Source organism: Sceloporus occidentalis, unplaced genomic scaffold (genome assembly GCF_023333645.1).
Source record: "Sceloporus occidentalis isolate IW3139 unplaced genomic scaffold, rSceOcc1.0.p SCAF_5, whole genome shotgun sequence".
NCBI lineage: Eukaryota > Metazoa > Chordata > Lepidosauria > Squamata > Phrynosomatidae > Sceloporus > Sceloporus occidentalis.
In genome coordinates this window covers 83943365-83964112 of record NW_028316985.1, presented here as the reverse complement: position 1 = coordinate 83964112, position 20748 = coordinate 83943365, and the positions used below count along the sequence as shown (strand labels likewise).

The following is a 20748-nucleotide window of genomic DNA, read 5'->3' as shown; positions in this document are numbered from 1 at the left end:
GCAGACGGTGTCATTTTCTAGAGAGGTGATTGAGAGTTGCTAATGAGTCTGGATTTTTTAAAAAATTAATCCATCATAAATTTTAAAACATATCTTTGGAAAAAATAAGGAGGTGAACTCAACATGTCTACAATTATCTTTCAGAGTCAGAAGCTTGACATCCAGGCCAAAGGAGGGAAAGTTATCTGCTTGGGAACGATTCAGGGAAATGCTGATATTAATGTCACAGAAGAAAGTGTAAGTAAGATTTTTCTTAATATATGGGCTAGATAGCCCCCCCCCCCAAAAAAAAAAACCTGGTGTCTTCTAGATGAGTTGGTCTACAGCTCCCATTATATAGCCATTATATAGCCATTAGTCACAATTAGGTGAAAGCTGTGTGAAAGCTATGGATTGTAGCCATTTTCATGGCAGAGTCTGCATTGTTAAGAGTTTCATTGAAGGAGAGTCTGCAGAGCATATCATTATGCCTCAGTGAAGGAATTTTAACATTGATTCCATTGAACATGCTACAAGGGAAATTAGAAATTATTGTAGGTTTAGCAGTGGAATTGAGCTAAACATGCTTCTTTTTTGCCTCTGAATTCAAATGCATACATTCTTCTGTTGCATAATGCAACATCAGTCTCATTTTGAAATTGCTGCTTACTCTGAGCTTCATGCATGGTGCATGAACTGAGCAAGACACCAGGAAATAAACTTGTTAAACTACCCAAATTTAAATTTAAAGTGTAGACTTAGGCAAGTTGCCCCTGAAATGCTGAGCCAGAATCTGTAACAAATTATATAGGCAAGATATCATACAAATGGTTTTACTATCATCTTATTATTCCATGTAAACAATCTTGTAAATGCAAGAACATGAATATATGGATATAGCAACCCCTCCCCTCTGCAGAAAAAGAGATCAGACACTTGACTGAACGGCAGTTTCAGCTTGAAGTACTGGGTATTTTCCAGAAGATGGTGTCTTTGGCTTGTTTGCTTTCTCTTTGGGTATCATGGCTTTGGAAAATTTATTGTTGAAGTCTATCCCATGACCTTGAGTTTAGCAGCACCAAGAGGAATAAACAAGCATCCTTAGTTTATTGCTAGCAGGAATATTAGTTCTAAAGCATTCCTTGGGGATAATTTGAAGTGAAATTGGAAGCGTATAAGGTACCAGGGTAGGGAGTACAACATCCACTTCATCTTACTAGGAAGATGAAATCTGGGGGAGATTTCAGCGACATGTGATGTATAGATTTTCAGGAGGGCAAATGTAAGAGAAAATTGTGTTCCAATAAATATTACCTTTTTCTCCAATAAGAACGTTTAAAAGTCTTGATATATGGAGTTGTAAGAACTGTAAGAATTTTATGAAAATGTACACCATATTAAAAATTGAATAAGTGAATTGGTTCTCAATTTAGTTTGAGAAAAATCTCTTTATTGAGGCTTTTTTTTTCTAGTGTGTATTGAAAAAACTATTAAAGACAACATTCCTTCCAATTTAACGAATACACAACTCCAACTCAGGCTACTTTACTAGTGTACCATGTTTCCCCAAAAATAAGACACTGTCTTATATTTATTTTTCCTCTAGAAGACACACTATGGCTTATTTTCAGGGGATGTCTTTTGTCTTATTTTTATTAAGTATGGTAGAACAATCTACATTTATTCAAATATAGTTAAGTCGTCTTCTTCTGGAACATCGTCATAACTCCCCAAACCCAGGATGCCATCCTGAATTTTTTGCGACTCCATTTCCTTTAGAATCATTGGTCCCAATCTTTCTTCTCCCTTCCTACCCCCTTCCGTTCTGCTCCGGGCCTATCGCTATGTCTTATTTTTGGGGTAGGCTTATATTGCACAAATTCTTAGAAATCCTGCTACGGTTTATTTTATGGATATGTTTTATTTTCAGGGAAACAGGATAGTTAAAAGATACTGTTGACAAAGATCATCCAGTGTCACACATGGCTCTCTTTGTGTGGAGAGGGGGAGGTCCACTTTCTGTATGAACCTCTAGAACAATGATGGAGAACCTTTTGGGGCTGAGTGCCCAAACTAAAAGATCTTCCAGCACCGAGTGTTACCCGGTACCAGGGGCAGGACTTCTGGATGGGGCTTTTCCCCCCGCCTTCCTGGGCCTTCAGTTGCCTCTTCAGAAACAGCTGAAAGCCCAGGGAGTGGGGGGAATAGGGTTGCCATCCCAGGGGACCTCAAAACTGGGGGAAAATGTAGGACAAAGCTTAAAATGTAGGACATTTTTTTTAAAATTTCCTGGCCAGGAAATTAACCAAAAAAAAGGTCCTACATTTTTAAACCTTCTCCAAGGCCTCGCTGGGCCTGGGAGACAGCCTCTCCCAAGCCCCTCGAGGACTCTAGGGCCCCGCTGGGGCCTGGGAGACTCTGTAGGCAAGAGGTGCACCATGTTAAGAACTGCATTAAGCAAACTTAGGCTGCTGCACACTGCTTTCACTCTCATCACTCCATCCTATGGAATCCTGGGATTTGTAGTTTGTTGTGGTGCCAGGGTTGGGCTTTGAAATCTCAGACATAAGAGAGGCAAAAGGCTTGGGCTGCATCTACACTGGAGAAATCATCTGGTTTGAGACCACTTTAACTGCCTCAGCTGAATGCTATGGAATTCTGGGAATGGTCGTCTGTTCCAGCACCACAGCAGAATGGCAGTTAAACCCCTGGAAAGCTATCTGACCAAGGTGACCAATGCCCTCACCCCAAAATGTAGGGCACCCAAGCAAAAAAATGTAGGACATGGCCAAAAATAAAAGCTAAAAACACCCATGTAATTATAAATCCATGCTTCTTAGCCATGATCCAAATGGAGAACATGTCCTGGAAAAGGAGGAGGATGCCTGGTCACCTTGTCTCTGGTCCAAAATACACTGCAGAAATAAAACAATGCTGGGCTGAAATGCCCAGAGTTCCTCACCAAAGCTGCATCCACACTGAGGAAATAATCCAGTTTGAGAGTGACTTAACTGTCCTGGGTTAGTGCTGGGGAATGCTGGGAATTGTAGTACATTGTGGCCCCAGAGCTATCTCTGACAGGGAGTCCCATAACTCTCCAAACGTAGTTGAACTGCAGTGCCCAGAATTCCTCCCCAGGTGCATCCACACTGAGGAAATGGTCCAGTTTGAGACTGCTCAGTGCTGGGGAATCCTGGGAATTGTAGTCTATTGTGGCACCAGAGCTCTCTGACAGAGAAGGCCAAATGCCTCAGACACCAGAATTTCAGAGCATTGAGCTTTGGCAGTTAAAGGGGTCTCAAAGTGCAGGGGGGGGGGAGAGAAAAGCCTGGGAGTGTGAATGAGCTTGGCTGTGGGGCTGCTCCGAGAGGAGGAGGAGGAGGAGGAGGAGGAGGAGGAGGAGGAGGCGGAGGGAGGGAGGGAGCCAAGGGAAGTGCCAGGACCATCCGGAGCAGCCTCCTCTCTTCCACCACAGCCCCCAGGCAACGCCTCCTCTGTGGATTATTCAGGCTCCTTTTGTCAAAAGAGCTCTGGTGCCACAAGAAACTACACTTCCCAGAATCCTATAGCACTGAGCCATGGATGTTTAAGGGGGGAGTCAAACTATTTCTGCAGCCTTTGCTACCCCAAAGCCCTTCCTATTTACAAGCAAGACAAAAGCTCTTCCTTTACCAAGCCATTGAAAACCAACCCAAGCGGAGGGCTGATTGCTTCTTTCCCATTGGTCAGCTTCGGGATAAATTTGCATATTACAATTAAAGGTGTTTAGGGCCTCAAAAACGATACTGTGATAAAGAATTACAAGAATACTGACGCGGTAGACATTTAAAAGATGAGGCAATTAAACTCCCAGACAACATGAACGATTTATGGCCTTTTTTTCTTTTCTCACTGTAACCTGGAAAGTAAGGCTTCCTGAGGGTATATATACCAAGTGGGCTCACTCGGTATATAATAGCTCTGAGTGGCAGATGTTTTAAAGAGCTGCTCTCTAGGCTACGCCAGTGCGCCAGGTGGGGAGAGTGGCGCACAGCCGTGCGCGGAGGAGCGGACCCCGGACCGGGAACAAGGCGTGGGGGGCCCCCAAACCGGGCCGTGACCGTGAGGAGCCCCCCAAAAGCGTGATTGTCACGGGGGCCGCCGGGTTATGGCATCCCTAGGGGGGAAGAACAGGTGTGTGCCACTTCCTCCTTTTCATCCTCCTCCCTCCTTTCCATCTTTGGCCTCTAGCTGCCTCTCCAGAAGGGTTGAGAAGGAGAAAGAAGAGGGATGTGCCTTTTCCTCCTTCTCCCCCCGCACCATCCCCAGCCTCCAGCTGCCTCCAGAGAGGCAGCTGGAGGCCGGAAAAGATCAGGAAGGAGGAGAAACAGGTGCGCGCCTCTTCCTCCTCCTCCTTCTTCATCATATGCCTGGAGAAATGGTGTCACGTGCCATCTCTGGCACACATGCCATAAGTTCGCCATCATGACTCTAGAATCACATCTGATAATGATTGAAACCAGAGGCTTATGTAGTATCCTTAGTAAGCCAATTTGAACATGGTAGTATTTACTTCTGAGTAAACTTGTATGCTGTCTAAATTTGTTTTGGTACATGAAATAGTTCTAACAGTATTTATAACAGGAGAGTGAAGGTAGCTTCAGGAAAGCATTAGACTACATTTATTGAGTCCAAATAAGGTTGGATATTTAAAGCCAAATTACACAATTTTTCCTAATCCTGTGAGAGCACACCCTTGTGATGTGCACTACGAAGGGGTCTTTGCACTTAGGTCTCACTTCCAGGTAGGCCTGTGTGTAGTCCAGCAGGGAGGCAGAGACTTCTGGAGGCACTTTGATATAGAGCTGTAATGTGCTTTGTCAGCCTTTGCTTGACTAATGTATACAGCAGATGAAGTCCAGTGGGGCTGAATTTTATGTCCCTGATAGCTCTGCCTGCTGAATCCTGGCAGGAAGCAGCAAACAATTCCCCAATTCAGATGGCACCATAAAATGACAAGGAAAAAGGCTGTCAGGAATGGTTCAGGCTCAAATGAGTATCTGCAGAGTCTAGGAGGTACCTGGTAAAGCCTAGAATGTGCAGCATGTGTTAGGGCACTTGAGATGAGGTCAGGGCTGCACTGTTCTGTCTCTTCAGAACCCCCTGGGCTGCAAGGGTTTGGAAAGCCACTATCGCTGCTTTCAAGAGAGAGAGAGGGAGATGGGTGCTAAATAAATAGCCACAATTGTGAAAGCCAAGCTTTTTTCCCCAGAATTAAATAATGCTATTATGGTTACATATAATCTCTTGAAGAATCCCATCATCCTCAGGTAATAGATCCAGGTCAAGTCATATTCCTGGAACCTGCGACTGAAACCTTTTCTCCTGGAAGCAATATAGGGCATCTACTATGGAGTTATCAACACCTGGTGTCATCCTGAGAAGGATATATCATAAGACCAGTGGGTTAGTACAAACTTAAAAATCAACTGCATGCACAGGGCAGGAGGACTGCCCGTTATTGAATTGGACCACTGCCTGACTGTTGCAGCAGAATCTGACCTTTTTATTGCCCATATACACATATATGGGGGAATGTTCAAGGATACCAGTGAAACATACCAGTGAAGAAACCATAAATGTCAAGGTTCCAGATGCATTCAGAAAGCACTTTTAAATCAGCCATCCTCTAAAGAGCCTTGCCTGAAGGAAGACTCTTTCAAGTTGTCCAGGAATAACGCTCCAATGTTCAGATCGTCCCTTAGGTCTCAGATGATGTGAATGTGGTGACAGGATAATGGTATACTGACCATGGCTTGTGCCAGATGCGTGCAAAACATTCAGTGGCGGGAACCACGTTTCAGTATTATTATTATTATTATTATTATTATTATTATTATTTACCCACCTCTCCCCATGGAGCAGGGCAGGAACAAGAACAGACCAACAAATACACATCATTTAAAACACAACTTTAGTTAAAACATGCATCAGTTTAAAAGAACACACAAGACACATACATATTAAAACAAACTACTTTTAAAATTCATCATTTAGAATTTATAGTTTTAAAAATCATAGGCCTGTTGGAAGATATTAGTCTTCAATGCTGTTTTAAATTCAGACAGCGTATTCAGCTGTCTAATCTCTTCTGGCAGGTTGTTCCACAGTCTAGCAGTGACTGCAGAAAAAGTCCTCTGGCTCACAGTTGCCAACCTAGTCCTAACTGACTGGAATAAACATCTGCAAGAGGACCTGAGTGTACGTGGTGGATTATATGGGAAGAGGTGATCCTGTAGGTAACCTGGACCCAAACTGTGTAGGGCCTTAAAGGTAATAACCAACAGTAGAGGTGAGACAGTGGAGGAAACACTGTAGCATGGGGTGCAAGGCCTTTGTCTTATCATTTTGAAGCCTGGATGTGTGCACCTAGTCAAGTTGGATGTCTGAGAATATGAGCTAAATAGTGACCCCTTGTGTTTAGTTTTTGTTTTGAGGGCAAGAGAGATGAAAAGCTTATTGGCTATAGACTGGACAGCCTGCAAGTATTCAGTGCAGGCTGCATATTGGAGAAGCAATGAGAAAGTCATGTAGGTAGGCTGTGATGCAAGGTGTGCTTTCCGTTTGACTCTCATTCTATGAAACTGCTAATGATTGGTGAAAGTAACAGAACAGTCCATAGGTATTGTCTTGTCAACACACGAATAGCCATCAAAATTGAACTCAAGGGGCAGAGGTCCTGTGGGTGGACTAGGAGAAGTCAGAAAGCATATTACACATCATAAATAACCCTATACTTATCTGCCAGACTATCCTGACAGTATTATTGTCAAATGAAACATTGTACACTGAGTATACAGGTGGAATGTTGCCATTAACTGACAGTCCTTTTAGATAAAGTGTAAACCTCCCTAGGATTCAGCCCAGTGGAGAAGTTGTGTAAAGGTGGTGAGATAAATGAACCAGATGCTTTCCTGTAGTACACCTTTCTTGAATTCCTGCAAAGATTTCAGTTCACATATCCTGTAATAAGTTTAGATTGGAGGCATCCATAAACAAGTGGTCAAAGAGAGAAAGACTATAGTTCTGTTTATCACAGGAAGTCTGCAGTAGTGCAAAAGACCTGCAGAACTAGTCAAAAAGAAAAAGGGACAAAAGAAAATGCTTAATTTATCCCTTTTAAGAGTCTGTGTTCTATCATGAATAATAATCTTTCTCCCAAAGCACCAACAGTAATTAGGTGATGTCATGAATACAGTTGGATTATTATTGAACTCATCTAAGGAGAGGGGAAGGAGAGACATTTTGTTTCAGTATTATGCTGTAGGTAAGGCTATGCCTATGGCTGGGTGTAGAGTTGAATAGTTGTTGTGATAGTACATAGATATCCCTTCCCTCCTTAGGATTATTGCTATGGTAGAGTCTAGTATACAGAAATGCCTTACCTCAATAGGATTATTAAAGTGAGCTCAGTGTCAGTCTATATCTGAGACAGGGTGGTAATATATTCCATTAGATACTGAAACCTAACGCTCAAGCCATGTGGAACTATTAGCCTGTCCAAATCAGAATTATTTGGATATGCACAGACTGATGAATTCTGACCAAAAAAGGGGAGGTTTTGATGGCATTGTTCAGAAAGTATACCCTAATATTGAAATATGATTGGAGAAAGAAAAAAAAGTTATTCATGGTCTATATGAACAATTGCTATTAAAGAAACCTGATGGGATAATGGAACATGATGTTACATTAGTCCTTCTATTAGCAGTGCACATTCACATATCATTGCTTAGCATCATACTGTTGTTGCTGCTTGGCACCTGTTCATGCGCAGTGTAGTTGCCTAAAATATTGATAATATATTACAGTGAAATAGGATGCAGATGCACTGGGATAACGGGTAGAAGCACCCCTGTAGAGCAGGGGCTGCAAAAGAACTTTGTTGTTTGGGAATCATAATGCTGGAACTCCAGCACAAATGACAGATGCTATTCCATGTACAGAAGCTAACTGGACTGACAGTTGCATCTTACTTTGACAGTGATGATGACTCTGGTAAGATGATGGCCACCATATTAGAGTGCATATTCTAATTTAGAGTACTCAGGATAGGTTACTTGGCATACACTATTCTGTGCTCCAGCAGAAGGGAACAGCTGGAAAGCTCATGAAGGTAGCTGGGAGGCAGCTAGCCCTGCTTGAAGCAGTTGTATCACCTTGCCTGATGGTATGACCAGCCTTGTATGGGGCTGCTACTCAACATTTATTCCCATACATTTATATAGCAATAGCAATCGCATTTACATTTCTATACCACTTATCAATGAACTCAGCATTCTCTAAGCAGTTTATAATTTTTAAGTCAATTGCCCAAAACAACCTGGGTGCTCATTTTACCACCCTTCGAAAGGATGGAAGGCTGAGTCAACCTTGGAGCCCTGGGATCGAATTCACAACCTTATGGATGTATACATTTACTATTGTTTTTCCAATGCCACCAGTGCCATGCAGTTGAATTGGAGTGGGAGTTGTACGTGTGAGGAAATCCACACTGGTGACACTATAGTATATGTAAAAATACTTCAGCATTACAGGAGGAATATGGAATAATATGACATATGGCAGGATTGCCATTTTTGACAGCAGTTGCACATCAAGTTTAGTGTTTTGTTTCACCCTTTATTTACAAACCTGATTTGTATGGTAGTGGTTACCTTCAAAATGTTATTTTGAATATTTTTTTAAAATGCAGTTGACAAACAGAATGTTTATTAAAAAATATAATAATAATTTATCTTGCAATGGCTCTTGGGATACATAATATTTTGTGTTACATTCACATGCAAACCCTATGTAACTTTATTGAAATTGGTTGAGTTATTAATACGGATTTACAGATGTAGAATTAGGCATGCACCCCAACATGTTATAGCACTTATCTTCCAAGCACAATAACAGGGCAGCCAATGTTTGGGGAATGAGGAGTTTGCCTTGCTTTCTCCAAGAGCAATTTCTGTTAACAATCAGGCTGCACTATATCTGCCATGTGGGCTTTAATGACAGTTTTGTTCCATCAGCTACAGTCATCATTATGTAGTTAAGGCTCTGTCAGCGTTTCCAGCGTAAACCAAGACTGTCAGAGGTTTATGGCTCTGCAGTCTAAGTCCCCTGGTAGTGAAATTGGACACTTTCAACTTCAACCACTAGAGCAGCATTCTAAAAAAGGGGGGAAGGGGTGAGAGAAAAATTGGTATAAGCGTCTTTAAAGCTGATGCATTCAAAACTGATCTAATTTGAAGCACTACAGCTTTAAATTAAACAAGGGTACCAGGCAGACCCTGTTAGCTAGCAGCTTTTCCTTAGGGTTGCCTCTGCCTAGGAAGATAAGCCTGGTGGAAATAAAGGTAAAAGGTAAACCCTATGTAACTTTATTGAAATCAGTTGAATTATTAATATGAGTTTACAGATGTAGAATTAGGCATGAACTCCAACATGTTATAGCACTTACCTTCCAAGCACAATAGCAGGGCAGCCAATGTTTGGGGAATGAGGAGTTTGCCTTGCTTTTTCCAAGAGCAATAATAGAAATAGAAATAGTAGGCAACATTCAGTGGTCACAAAGGTCTAAAACTAGTTTTTGGTCCCCCTTAGAAGAGACTTATTAAATTAGTGGAGATTTGATAAGTCAGTATTTTTGTAGGTTTCAGAAATTCATTCAGTCAACCCTAGTTGAAATAAAAAATTACATTTAGGCCACCTCACCATACTAATGTCTGAACCAAGTTATTTAGTAATCTGTGCATGCACTGACAGCAAGGGACAAATAGTAGTTAAGGTCTTGCCTAGGAAGCAGGGAATGTTGTGTTTCACAGAGATAGGATGTGTTGTTCATCTGGTATGGTTGATTACATTGGTAATGAAATTTGTTCAGCATTTATTTCAAAGGAATCTGCAGCAGTTCCACTACAGTGTGGATTTTTTTTCATTTTATAAGGCAATGATGGATAGTGCTGAAATGCCAGAGTGGATTTTAAACTGAATTAATCCATAGCTATAAATCAGGTATGGTGGGTTGTAACCTTGCACTTGAAGCAGGGTTCAGCTGGAAAATTAAAAGCATACTGGATGTTTTATTACAGCATAAATCAAGCTGAGCCAAAGAGAACATGATCACATTTTCTAGGAGAGATAAATATCAGTTATATTTTTTTGTGTTGAGATAGTTCTTGATGGTAGAGACTGATCATTTGGTAAAACATCTTTAGAATTTTAGTATCCTTTTATTAGCCCTATTATTTTCTCTCTCTCTCTCTCTCGCCCTCTGCCTTCTGTGTTCTTTTATACTTTCAAATACAATTTATCAGCTGATTCTTTGCACAACTGTTTTTAGCCACTACTTCATGTACTCTGGAGCTTTGTCTGAATGGCTGTATTTTGTTGGCTTTCTTGTCCATTTTGTCTTCCAGTGAAAATAAATGTTAGGGAAACCCTTATATCACAGATGTTCATAGGGCTGAAAGGGTACAGTAATGATTTCAAGTGTAGTTTAGATGTCCTTGTTGCTTTGCTCTTCCAGCCTTATCACATTTCTTCAATAGTTAGGCAAAATATATGTCCTGGTGTTCGGCACACACACTGGCAGGCCGTAGCTATGGGCTAGGGGCCAAAACAAATCCACATGCAGGATGATGTTTTGCCAGGAGTTCCTGGGGCAAGCCAAGAACAGAATGCCAGGCAGTTTCTTGGACACAGTCCTTCCTCTTTACACAGGCAAACAAATTGGGAAGCAGGTCAGAAAGACGAGCCAAGTTCCAGGGTACAACCATGGATGGAGAGCCAGGCAAATAACCAGGGGATATAAACCAACAACGGTCCCTTGGATTTCTGATGTAAATCCTATCTGGATTTCCCACCAGGCTTGGTGAACAATCCCAGCAGCAGCCAATAACTCAATTGGTGGCAAGCATTACCTTTGTTGCCATGTGTCTTCAAGTTGTTTCCAACTTATGGCAACCCTGAGGCAAACCTATTACAAGGTTTTTTGGCAGTTTTTTTCACAAGGGGTTTGCCATTGCCTTCCTCTGTAACAAGGGCTGAGGCAATGGAGCAGAGAGATCCAGAAGAGTCCACCCTCCTCTCTCCAAAGTTCAACCCTGCCACCCTGTTCAATGTTCTTGACAGGGCATTGCGTTTTTCACTTCTTGATATCAACTTTGTAGTAATTATGATATAATCCTTAAATGTAGATTCTGTCTAACGTGCTTAATCTGTTTCCAAGCTTAGAAAAATTAATTTTTTGAAAGCAACCCCCGGGATCCCTCAGCCGGTATAGTGACTAAGGGTTTCAGGGATTTCCAGAAAGTAACATTTAAAAGATCTATCCTTTATCCAGCCATTTTAAATGCTCCAGCCATGTTGTGATGTCATGTACTTTCTGGGTTTTGGCAATATTCCTTTATAAATGTTTTCTTAGCCCAGAATAATGAAAGTTATCATTGTTGGAGACTTCTTCAAGCCATCGTTTTAATATACTGTTTCAAAATGCCATTTATCTATTTGGAAATCTAATTCCTAGTTACAGGATGTGTCTTTGGTGGCCATGTGAAGGTAGGAATGGACAAATCATATGGGGTTGATGCAGACCTCACAGCTTTGTGGAAGCAGATAATAAAACTGTTGTACACCACAGGTACAATAGTGTGAGAGCCTGCGTGGTATAGTGGTTTGAGCATTGACTAGGACTGTGGAGACTAGGGTTCAAATCTGAGCTTGGCTTGGCCATGGAAACCCACTGAGTGACCCTGGACAAGTCACACTCTCTCAGTCTTAGAAGATGGCAATGACAAATCTCTCTGAATAAATTTGCCAAGAAAACCTTGTAGGTCGCCATAAATCAGCAATGGCTTGAAGCTACACAAACAAGAACACATCACAGATGGGAAACCCTTTGGCCTTTAACTTACGCCTTCCACCAGCCCCACCAAGCATAGCCACAAAGCATAGCCAATCACAGCCTTGTGGATTTTTGTGCTGGAAAAGTGGCATTAAATGTAAGCATGGACAATCTTCAGTTTTACCTCTTTATAATATTTTCAGTCTTTTGTTGTGTTTGTATGTGTGCATGTATCTGTGTCTTCAAGGTGCTTGTCACTGCATGGCTACCCCATGATTTTTCACAGATTTTCTTAGCCAATGAATACTTAGAGATTATTTTGCCAGTTTCTTTCTCTGAAATATAGCTTACAACACTTGATATTAGTTGGCAGTTTGCCATCCAAGAACTAACCAGGGCTGACCGTGCTTAGCTTCCAAGATCAGATGGGATCTGGTTCCTTTAGGATATGTAGTCTCATTGTATACTATATCATCTTTGGATGAGTGTATATGTATTTTTTTTTAGTTTGTCGTGAAGTGTTCAGGACTGTCCTGAAAATTTAACATGTAACGGTATAGTTAAGATGTTGCCTGAAGTCCTAATCAGGTGTTAATATTACTTTGCCATCTCTTTCTTTTACAGAGTGTGAATATAGAAAAGCTACAAGGTTCATCTATTAATATTTCTACTAAAAATGGTTTAATAAAAACCAAATATCTTTATGCAGAATCTTCATTTCTGTCTTCAGCCGCGGGTGACATTCTGTTAGGAAACATTCACGGTAAGATAGCAAAAGACTTTTCTTCTCCCATTAAGAGCTACGTTTATTTAGCCTATGCCTTTTTAAGGAAAAATATTCTTTTGTGTGCTTAATGGAGTGCCTGGCTGTGTTTATAGAGCTGAATATAATGGTACAACTGTTTTTAACCACTTGAGAAATTTCCAAGTCAAATAAGATTTTTAAAATAAGAGCACTGTGTTTAATAATAAAGCTGACACTTGTAAGGTTCTTGGTATCTTCTTGGTGCTTTCAGAGTGCCTAGAAGCTAATTGTAATTGGACAGGGAGAGCTAGTGGCTGAAAGACTATGCATATGTAACTGGGCTAGAGGCTACTCATACTTAACTAGGCATTGTGGGACTTACAGGTGAATAAATCTGTGTAGGGTTCCACTGTAAGTGACACACTAAGTTAGAGATGCATGTAAAGTCCCCACCCACACCATGATTTCTCTGGTTAAAAGCAAAAGAATCAGGTGGTTATCAGATTTCAGGCACAAGATGTAGAGGATGAATCTTCATAAGGAGAATTTGAGAAAGTTTCTTTGTTGGTTTGCAAGTCACCACTGACTGTACTGAGTTGTCCAAAAGGTAATGCTTCCAAGTTCTTTCAGTAAAATTAGCCTGCAAAAAGTGATTGGTTGAGATGCAGCAAGACTTCACAATGGAAAATGGAAATATGAGGGAGGCAAAGAAAAGATTATTGTCTTGATTGCTATCCAAATGTTTATGGTAGCAGCTAAGCAACTACTAGTCCAGTTTGAGGTAAATTCAAGAGTTACCAGTGAGAAATATATGTGGGGCAGGAGAAAAGAGTTTGGGTTAAAAAATCATCTTACTTCACACACAAGAAAATTCTCAGTTAAAATCCAAGTAAGGAAGCCAATGGATTAATTGTGAAAAACAGCTAATGGGGATAGTTCACAATGTAGTTGTTTTGTTTTACCAAAGCTACTTTACATCAATTTACTCAAATTGCTTAGAATCACAGAGTTGGAAGAGATCACAAGGGCCATCCAGTACAACCCCCTGCCATGCAGGAATACCTACTCAAAGCACTTCCAACAGATCACCACACAGCCTCTGTTTAAAAACCCCCAAAGAAGGAGATTCCACCACACTCCAAGGCAAGAAAACAAGATTGCTCCATCTGTAATATCATCTGTTCAAATATTTAAACATGGCTATCATGTCACCTCTTAACCTTCTCTTTCTCATCCTAAACATGTCCAGCTCCCTAAGAAGCGACCTATAGGGCATGGTTTCCAGACCTTTCAACATTTTGGTCGCTGTCCTCTGGGCATGTTCCAGCTTGTCCACATCCTTCTTGAATTATGGTGTCCAGAACTGGACACAGTATTCAAGTTGAGGTCTGACCAAAACAGAACAAAGTGGCACTATTACTTTCCTTGATCTAGACACTATATTCCTATTGATGCAGGCTGGAATCACATTGCTTTTCTTTTAGCTGCTGCATCACACTGGTGACTCATGTTCAGCTTGCCCAATAAGTCTCCTAGATTCATTTCACATGCACTGCTGTCAAGCCAGGTGTCCTTTGTGCATTTCATTTGTACTGCCCAAGTGTAGTAGCCTATATTTCTCTCTGTTGAAATTAATTTTGTTAGTTTTGGCTTACCTTTTTAATCTGTTAAAGTCATTTTGAATTCTCATCCTGTCCTCTGGGATATTGGCTAGCTGATCTTTGCAGTTGAGATGAATAATTCTACTCATGGTCCAACTAAAAATAGCAACTAGATAGATAGATAGATAGATAGATAGATAGATAGATTATTCTGATATCCTAATTTAGTGAATTCCAGCTATAATGCCAGAATCTATATTCTCCACTACATTCATTGTAATAAGAACTAATTGTGTGTATGTATGTGCCTTCAAGTCACCTGTCAACTTATGGCAACCCAATGAATTTCATAGGGTTTTCTTAGGCAAGGAATAGTCTGATGTAGTTTTGCTAGTTCCTTCCTATGAAATATAGCGTACAGTGCCTGGTATTCATTGGCAATCTCCCATCCAATACTAACCAGTGCTGACCATGGTTAGTTTCCAAGATCTAATGGGATCTGGTGCCTTTGAATATGAGATATTCATTGCACTGCAATATATGAAGTAATGCTGTTAACTTGAATGACAACCTGGATCCTTTCCAAATTGGGTTCAGAGCTGGATATGGAACAAAAACAGTGTTTGGTCCAAAATACACTGAAGAAACAATCCAGTTTGAGACTGCTTTAACTGCCCTGACTCAATGGTGGGGAATTCTAGGAACTGTAGTATTGTGAGACACTTAGCCTTCTCTGTCACAGAGCTCTGATGCCACAATAAACTACAATTCCCAGGATTCCCTACCACTGAACCAGGGTAGTTAAAGTGGTCTCAAACTGGATTATTACTGCAGTGTGTTTTGGACCTTTGTCACTATGCAGGATGACTTGTGCCAGGAACTGGACAGGACGATTGTGTCCCTGTGTTCATTTTTCTAGACCTCTCAGCAGCATTCATTAGCTTCAGTCATTGTATCATTCTGGATCATTTAGCTGAACATTCCCAAATGGTGATTCTGGGGACTTTTATCCAGCCTGTGGGCCATTGGTTTGTGGGATTCTAAAGCATTCAGTCCTGCCCCCTATATTTTTTAACACTTACCCCAGTTTTAAATCTCTGTGGCTTTAAAAAAAAACCCACACTTTCTAAGAAATTGTTGGCTATTTTAAATAATGTTTTTTTTAAAAATGTTTTCTCTATTTAAAGTTTGAAATAAAGCTTTTGTCTATTTGGGGACCTGGGTAGGCTGAAAGACAATAAATAATGTTACAAACAAACAAACAAGGTGAGTCCTATTGCATCACTGTAGAATAAATCAACAACGAATGGAAAGCCCAGCAATGAGAAGACATTCCACTGGAATATCAATCTTTTCTTTGTAAACAGGACTTGTTCCTGTTATATCAGTGATCTGGAAATCCTGCTCCAGTGTGACCATGTTTGTGATGACAGGCAGTGGGTGGCACATGTGGTTGAAGCGCATGCATGAGAAAGAACATGTCTAATATTGCTCTTCCCCAGAGTCAGGCCACAGTGGTGTGGGAAGGAAGCTGAAATTCAGTCATATATTTGAATTGGGCCTGCAGAAATCAATGGTGCTCATGATTCTTGGTATAAATCAGTCTTGTGGTGGCTTGTAGCCCTACTGATTTGGTTGAAAATGTTTCTGCATTGTTTGGATTGGCATAGGGCACTCCAACCAGTCCATTGCTACTTTTTCTACCATACTTGGCCAAACGTCCTATATGTTGGTTCAAAGGAATGGAGTCTTGGGGGTATGACTAATTATGAGGATCCTATATGTTAGTGACTGAAGTGGTTGGGATGTGGGTGTATAGTTCCTTTAGTCATAACTCACTAGACTCCTGCTGTGCAGACTTTCCATGTGCCTGAGGTATCCAGTCATGGTGACTCAGAGCAGAAATTTGTACTGAATGTGAAAACTACCCATCTTGACAGAGTCTCCGAAGTTCAGTACTATAACCCTAAGATAATCAACTGCAGTTTCTAGTATCTTTGTACCTTGGTCCAGGTGTTTTTCCACCCTGGTCCCTATCTATAAAATTTACTCTTTTGTAGTGAACTGGCTGCTGACTTAAATCCTGGCTATCTTCCCAACCTTTAGAACAGAGCCAGACTGACTGGGCACACATACACTTGAATAAATAAATACAATTTTATTTTTAAAATCATGGAACTATGAGCTATATTTAGTAGCCATGTAGAACACTGAGGCCAATTTGCAGTGCCTCATTCAATTCATAACTGATAGGTTCTTAGTGGGGGCAGTCATGTTTGAAAATGCATTCCAACTGTTCATAAAGCCGTATTTGGAACATTTTAAATTAAACACAAAACACATGGACGACATGTGTGAAGTACTTTTCACACACCCTTGCAAAAACATGTTGTATTTTTTTCTAGTGGGGTACAGCAAAAACCAAATAGAGTGCTATCCAGTTTAAACAAGATAACTTGAACATTACTTCATGCTTATATTTGGAATACTGTTAATGGAATGTTTTTGGAACTCTCTGCACTCCTTCCTTAACAAGTGCTCATTCTATAAAATGTTTTAGAAACAGCAGAAGTGAAATATACCGCTGAGGCTGCAATCCAATATACACTTACCTGGTGGCAAGTCCCATGGATCTCAGCAGGACGTATTTCTGTAAAGATGTATATAAGATTGCACCTCTAATTTATGTTTTAAAAGAAATTAAAACTAGGTAGAGAGAGGAAAGAGAAAATAAATGGGTCTTGTTATATCCATATATAGAGAGGAAGCTGTACAAATAATGAAATACTATAAAGTAATCCTTTCCAGCTGGTGGACTGAGGCTACACTGAGCCACCACAAAGTATTCTGGGTGAATCAAGAGGTTTAGGCAGGGTTTTTTTCCCCCTTGCAGAATTGTTCAGTGTCTTGTAGGATAATTTGTCCATTCATAGCCTAACTTAGAAAGTTTTGGTATATTTTTTAAAAAATAGTTTTGAACCGTCATGCTTATGCATGTGATAGAGTCCCTTCATTTATCAGAGTCTTCTCTACAGAAAATAAAGGGTTAGATGTGGGAGGAGGTACAGTTACATTTTAATGAGGGTCTACATTATAGGTAGTGAGATGACAACTGTCCATTGAGATGAGCTGTTGGGGAGAAAAGAGAACCTTTTAGATGGTGCTGAGGAAAGGTTTTTAAAAGGCCTTAAAAAGCAACAAGGCTTTGGCCTGTCTGCCGTTGTCTCTGGCTCTGGCTTAGCAGATCATGAGGGGCTTCTAACCAGGAGCTCTGGAACTGGGACATTGATAAAGCCAGATAATGGAGTCCAGGCTCCCAACTATTCAGAAACATCAAGGACTGCAAATCCCATCTAATGTATGAGTAAGATTAGGAATATACACGAGTCAATGGTGTCATGTTTTGGATTTATTTCCCTGGTTTGGCTGGATTAGCTTGGTTCTGTAACTTATACTTTCTGTCTGTGCCTGGAAGTCAAGTTGGTCATGTAGTTATATCCTTTTGCTATAAAATTCCTTTACTAAAATAAAGCTTTTCTTTACTCTATCTCTCTGCATCCTTTTTCAGGTGCCTTAGCTTGGCCCAGTCCTTCCCTAGGCTGACAAGTGAAATATCAGTAAAATCTCCCAGCAACGTCCCAATGCGTTGCTAAGTGAAGGGGTTAGCCTTTGGGTGACAGCAGCAAGTTCTTGAGATAAAAGGTGGTCTCAAGGGGCCCTATCCAGTTCAGAAGGAAAGGAAGGGAACCCACAGAGAACCCTCACAGTGCAGTCAGGAGCCCTGGTGGTGCAGTGGTTAAATGCCTGTATTACAACCACTCATTCACAAACCATAAGGTTGTGAGTTCAATACCAGCCAGGGGCTCAAGCTCAACTCAGGCCTGCATCCTTCCGAGGTCGCTAAAATGAGTACCCAGATTGTTGGGGGCAATTAGCTTACACTTTGTAAACTTCTTAGGGAGTGCTTAAGTGCACTGATAAGCAGTATAGAAATGTATGATTCTATTATTCTAATTGCTATTGCTATTAAGAAAATGAAGTTCATGTGACTTTCATTTTCATTCTAAAGATTTCTGTATGGAAGGATGTCCCACTTTCATGGAACGTTGCTTAAGAGGTCAGATAAGGCCTGTGTCAGTTTGATGATTGTGGACTGATCCAAACTAGGTATCAGCCATCAGTACTTCAGGGTTGTACAGTTTTGGCCCCAACCAGGTGTTTGTACATTCTAATTTTTATTAGTCTCAGTCAGCATGGCCAGTGATTGGGACAATGGAAAATGCAGCAGTCCAAGAAAATTTGGAGGATCGTATATTCCCTCTTCCTACTCTGTCTGTTTACCTAGCTTTCAAAACTACATGCTAACCACGATGGTGATCCGTGGACTGCTGGTCCAAATCAAGTTTTCAGAAGAGAATGAATCAGTTGTAGTCAATGTGCACAAATATGGTGCTGGTGCCTGACACATTGGAGAAAAAACACTGCTGACCCTTAATCAGATAGCTTAAGAAGATTGGCATAAAAGTATAAAAGATAGAATTGTAGTTGCATCATCATTTTATGTCATTCTTAAGCTAAAAGTTTCAAGATAGAAATGCCCTAGAACAGGCTGACATCCATAAGCAAAAACAGCTGTTCCATGTTTCAAATATCCTGCAGCATAACTGGCAGGACTCCTAAATGGCATTTCTAATGCTTTTCTCCTGAATACCTTCAGTTCAAGAGCATGGTTCAGTCCTACCACAGATAGATTGCCCAGACAGAGAAGGATCCTGTGCCGAAGGCATGATCAGGCCTTATCTCTCTCAACTTCTCTACTTTGGAAGAAAAGAGGAGTCCCATACATGCCTCTCATCTCCCCATCTAATCCTTCCCTTTCTGCTTAGTCAAGGAATGCAAACTCCAAGTCCATTGATGTGTTACATTAATAGCATGGCAACTGTGTTGATTAAAAATCATCACCACTACCGCCACCACCTTAGGCATGGAAATGGATGGTTTCCATTTGGTACATTGTATGCAGGTTTGAACCCTAGCCATGACTACCCTCATCAAGATTCTCTATCCATGTTATACATATTGATAGAAAGTGCTCCTATTGATGGGAATCCTCACTCCTCCTTTTCCCTCAAATGAGACTTTAAAATGCAAGTGAAAAAATACCCTGACATGGTTATAAACCTCACATATAATGCAGCCTTTCCATGCAGTTGTTGCTGATGCAGTGTAACTGGACGGAGTCCTAAATATTTTTAGCTGTCTTTATATTTGTGCTTATTAGCCCATCTTTGCCCTCTTACTTCAAGGATAAAGGCAAGATGGATTACTGAGTTGTTACCTCTGATCCTTGATCAAACTTCTGATGATGATCCCAAAGGAGGCAGAAATGTAAAGGGTGTGTAGAGTACAGGAGATATGTTGTATTCATATTCCCAGGCCGGCAGAGCATCAATTTCATGTTGAAGCTTAGACTTGTCTTTTGCTATCTACAGATAAACAAATGTTAGTCATGCAGAAACATGGTTCCAGTGCTTGTAAAGAACAGACGATATGGAAAGATTAAATTGCTCCTGTCAGTTATACACTACCATTGCCCAAAGTCTGAATATCAGCACTAGTGCAGAACAAACAAACAGTTTGGCCAAAATTATATTTCTCCCCATCCAATCCAGAGAACCTAGATTTAAAGGTTGGTTAGCACACAAATTATAGGCTTCATTAAGTACTGTAATGGTGAAACAATGCTTGGACCACACAATTTTTGGTGAAGCTCATCTTTCAAAGCAATCTGTTGGAATTACTTCAGATAATATGATTTGTGAAAACTCGGTTGACCTTGAATTGCTTATCATTCCTTTAGGATATTTTTAGGAAAATCATAAACTAAAGAAAGTAGTACATTATACTGCAGAAGATCCAAAACGTTTTTGCATAAAATGTGGTTTTTGATTTTTAACGAAAGAGAGCAAAAAATTGAATAGATGGCATTATACAAAATTGTCTTCGAACAGCCTAGTTCTGAGGATGTCTCACATATGTGAAGCTATAGGCGAAATGAGCTAGACAATATGTGAGAAAAGCAGGGTTGGAAAAAACAGTTTAAAAAAACCACCTCAAACCCACCCCTGGTTTAAACCTTTGTTTGTTTGTTTTTGCATGTGTTTAAGTTGATTTTTAAAAGGGTCTCTTGTTTTTTTATTTTTTGCATTAATGTGTATGACTAGCTCAATATAAGACTACCATAAATCAGTAGCAAAATTCAGTTCAAATGTTCTGGCCACTGTCTCAAAGAATATTCTTAAAAATGCTCTTTTAAAGCAAATTATTTTGGTTGAACTTTTGTTAATTGAAGGATTATTTTCTGAATGGCATTTCTTGCACTATAAAATAAAGTGATTAAAAAGAAGCAACTGGCACTGGATATTGGTCTAACAATGAACAACTGCTAATAAACTGTTAAAGTTAAAATGTTTACATTCAAAGACAGTCATTGCTGTTCCAGTAAGAGGACTGGAAAAAAGTCGAATTCACAGATATAGCTGTGTTCG

General features: G+C 40.4%; 1 protein-coding gene across 2 annotated transcripts in view; it reads left to right on the top strand.

The window, feature by feature from the left end:
• The window catches only part of LOC149312417 (protein FAM185A-like), a 54749-nt gene that overhangs the window by 3995 nt on the left and 30006 nt on the right, over nt 1-20748 (top strand). For both annotated transcript variants that reach the window (XM_089526867.1, XM_089526868.1), the window contains exons 3-4: nt 145-237; nt 12479-12617. In XM_089526867.1, coding sequence (XP_089382993.1) covers nt 145-237; nt 12479-12617 — 232 coding nt within the window. The remainder of the gene's footprint in view (nt 1-144; nt 238-12478; nt 12618-20748) is intronic.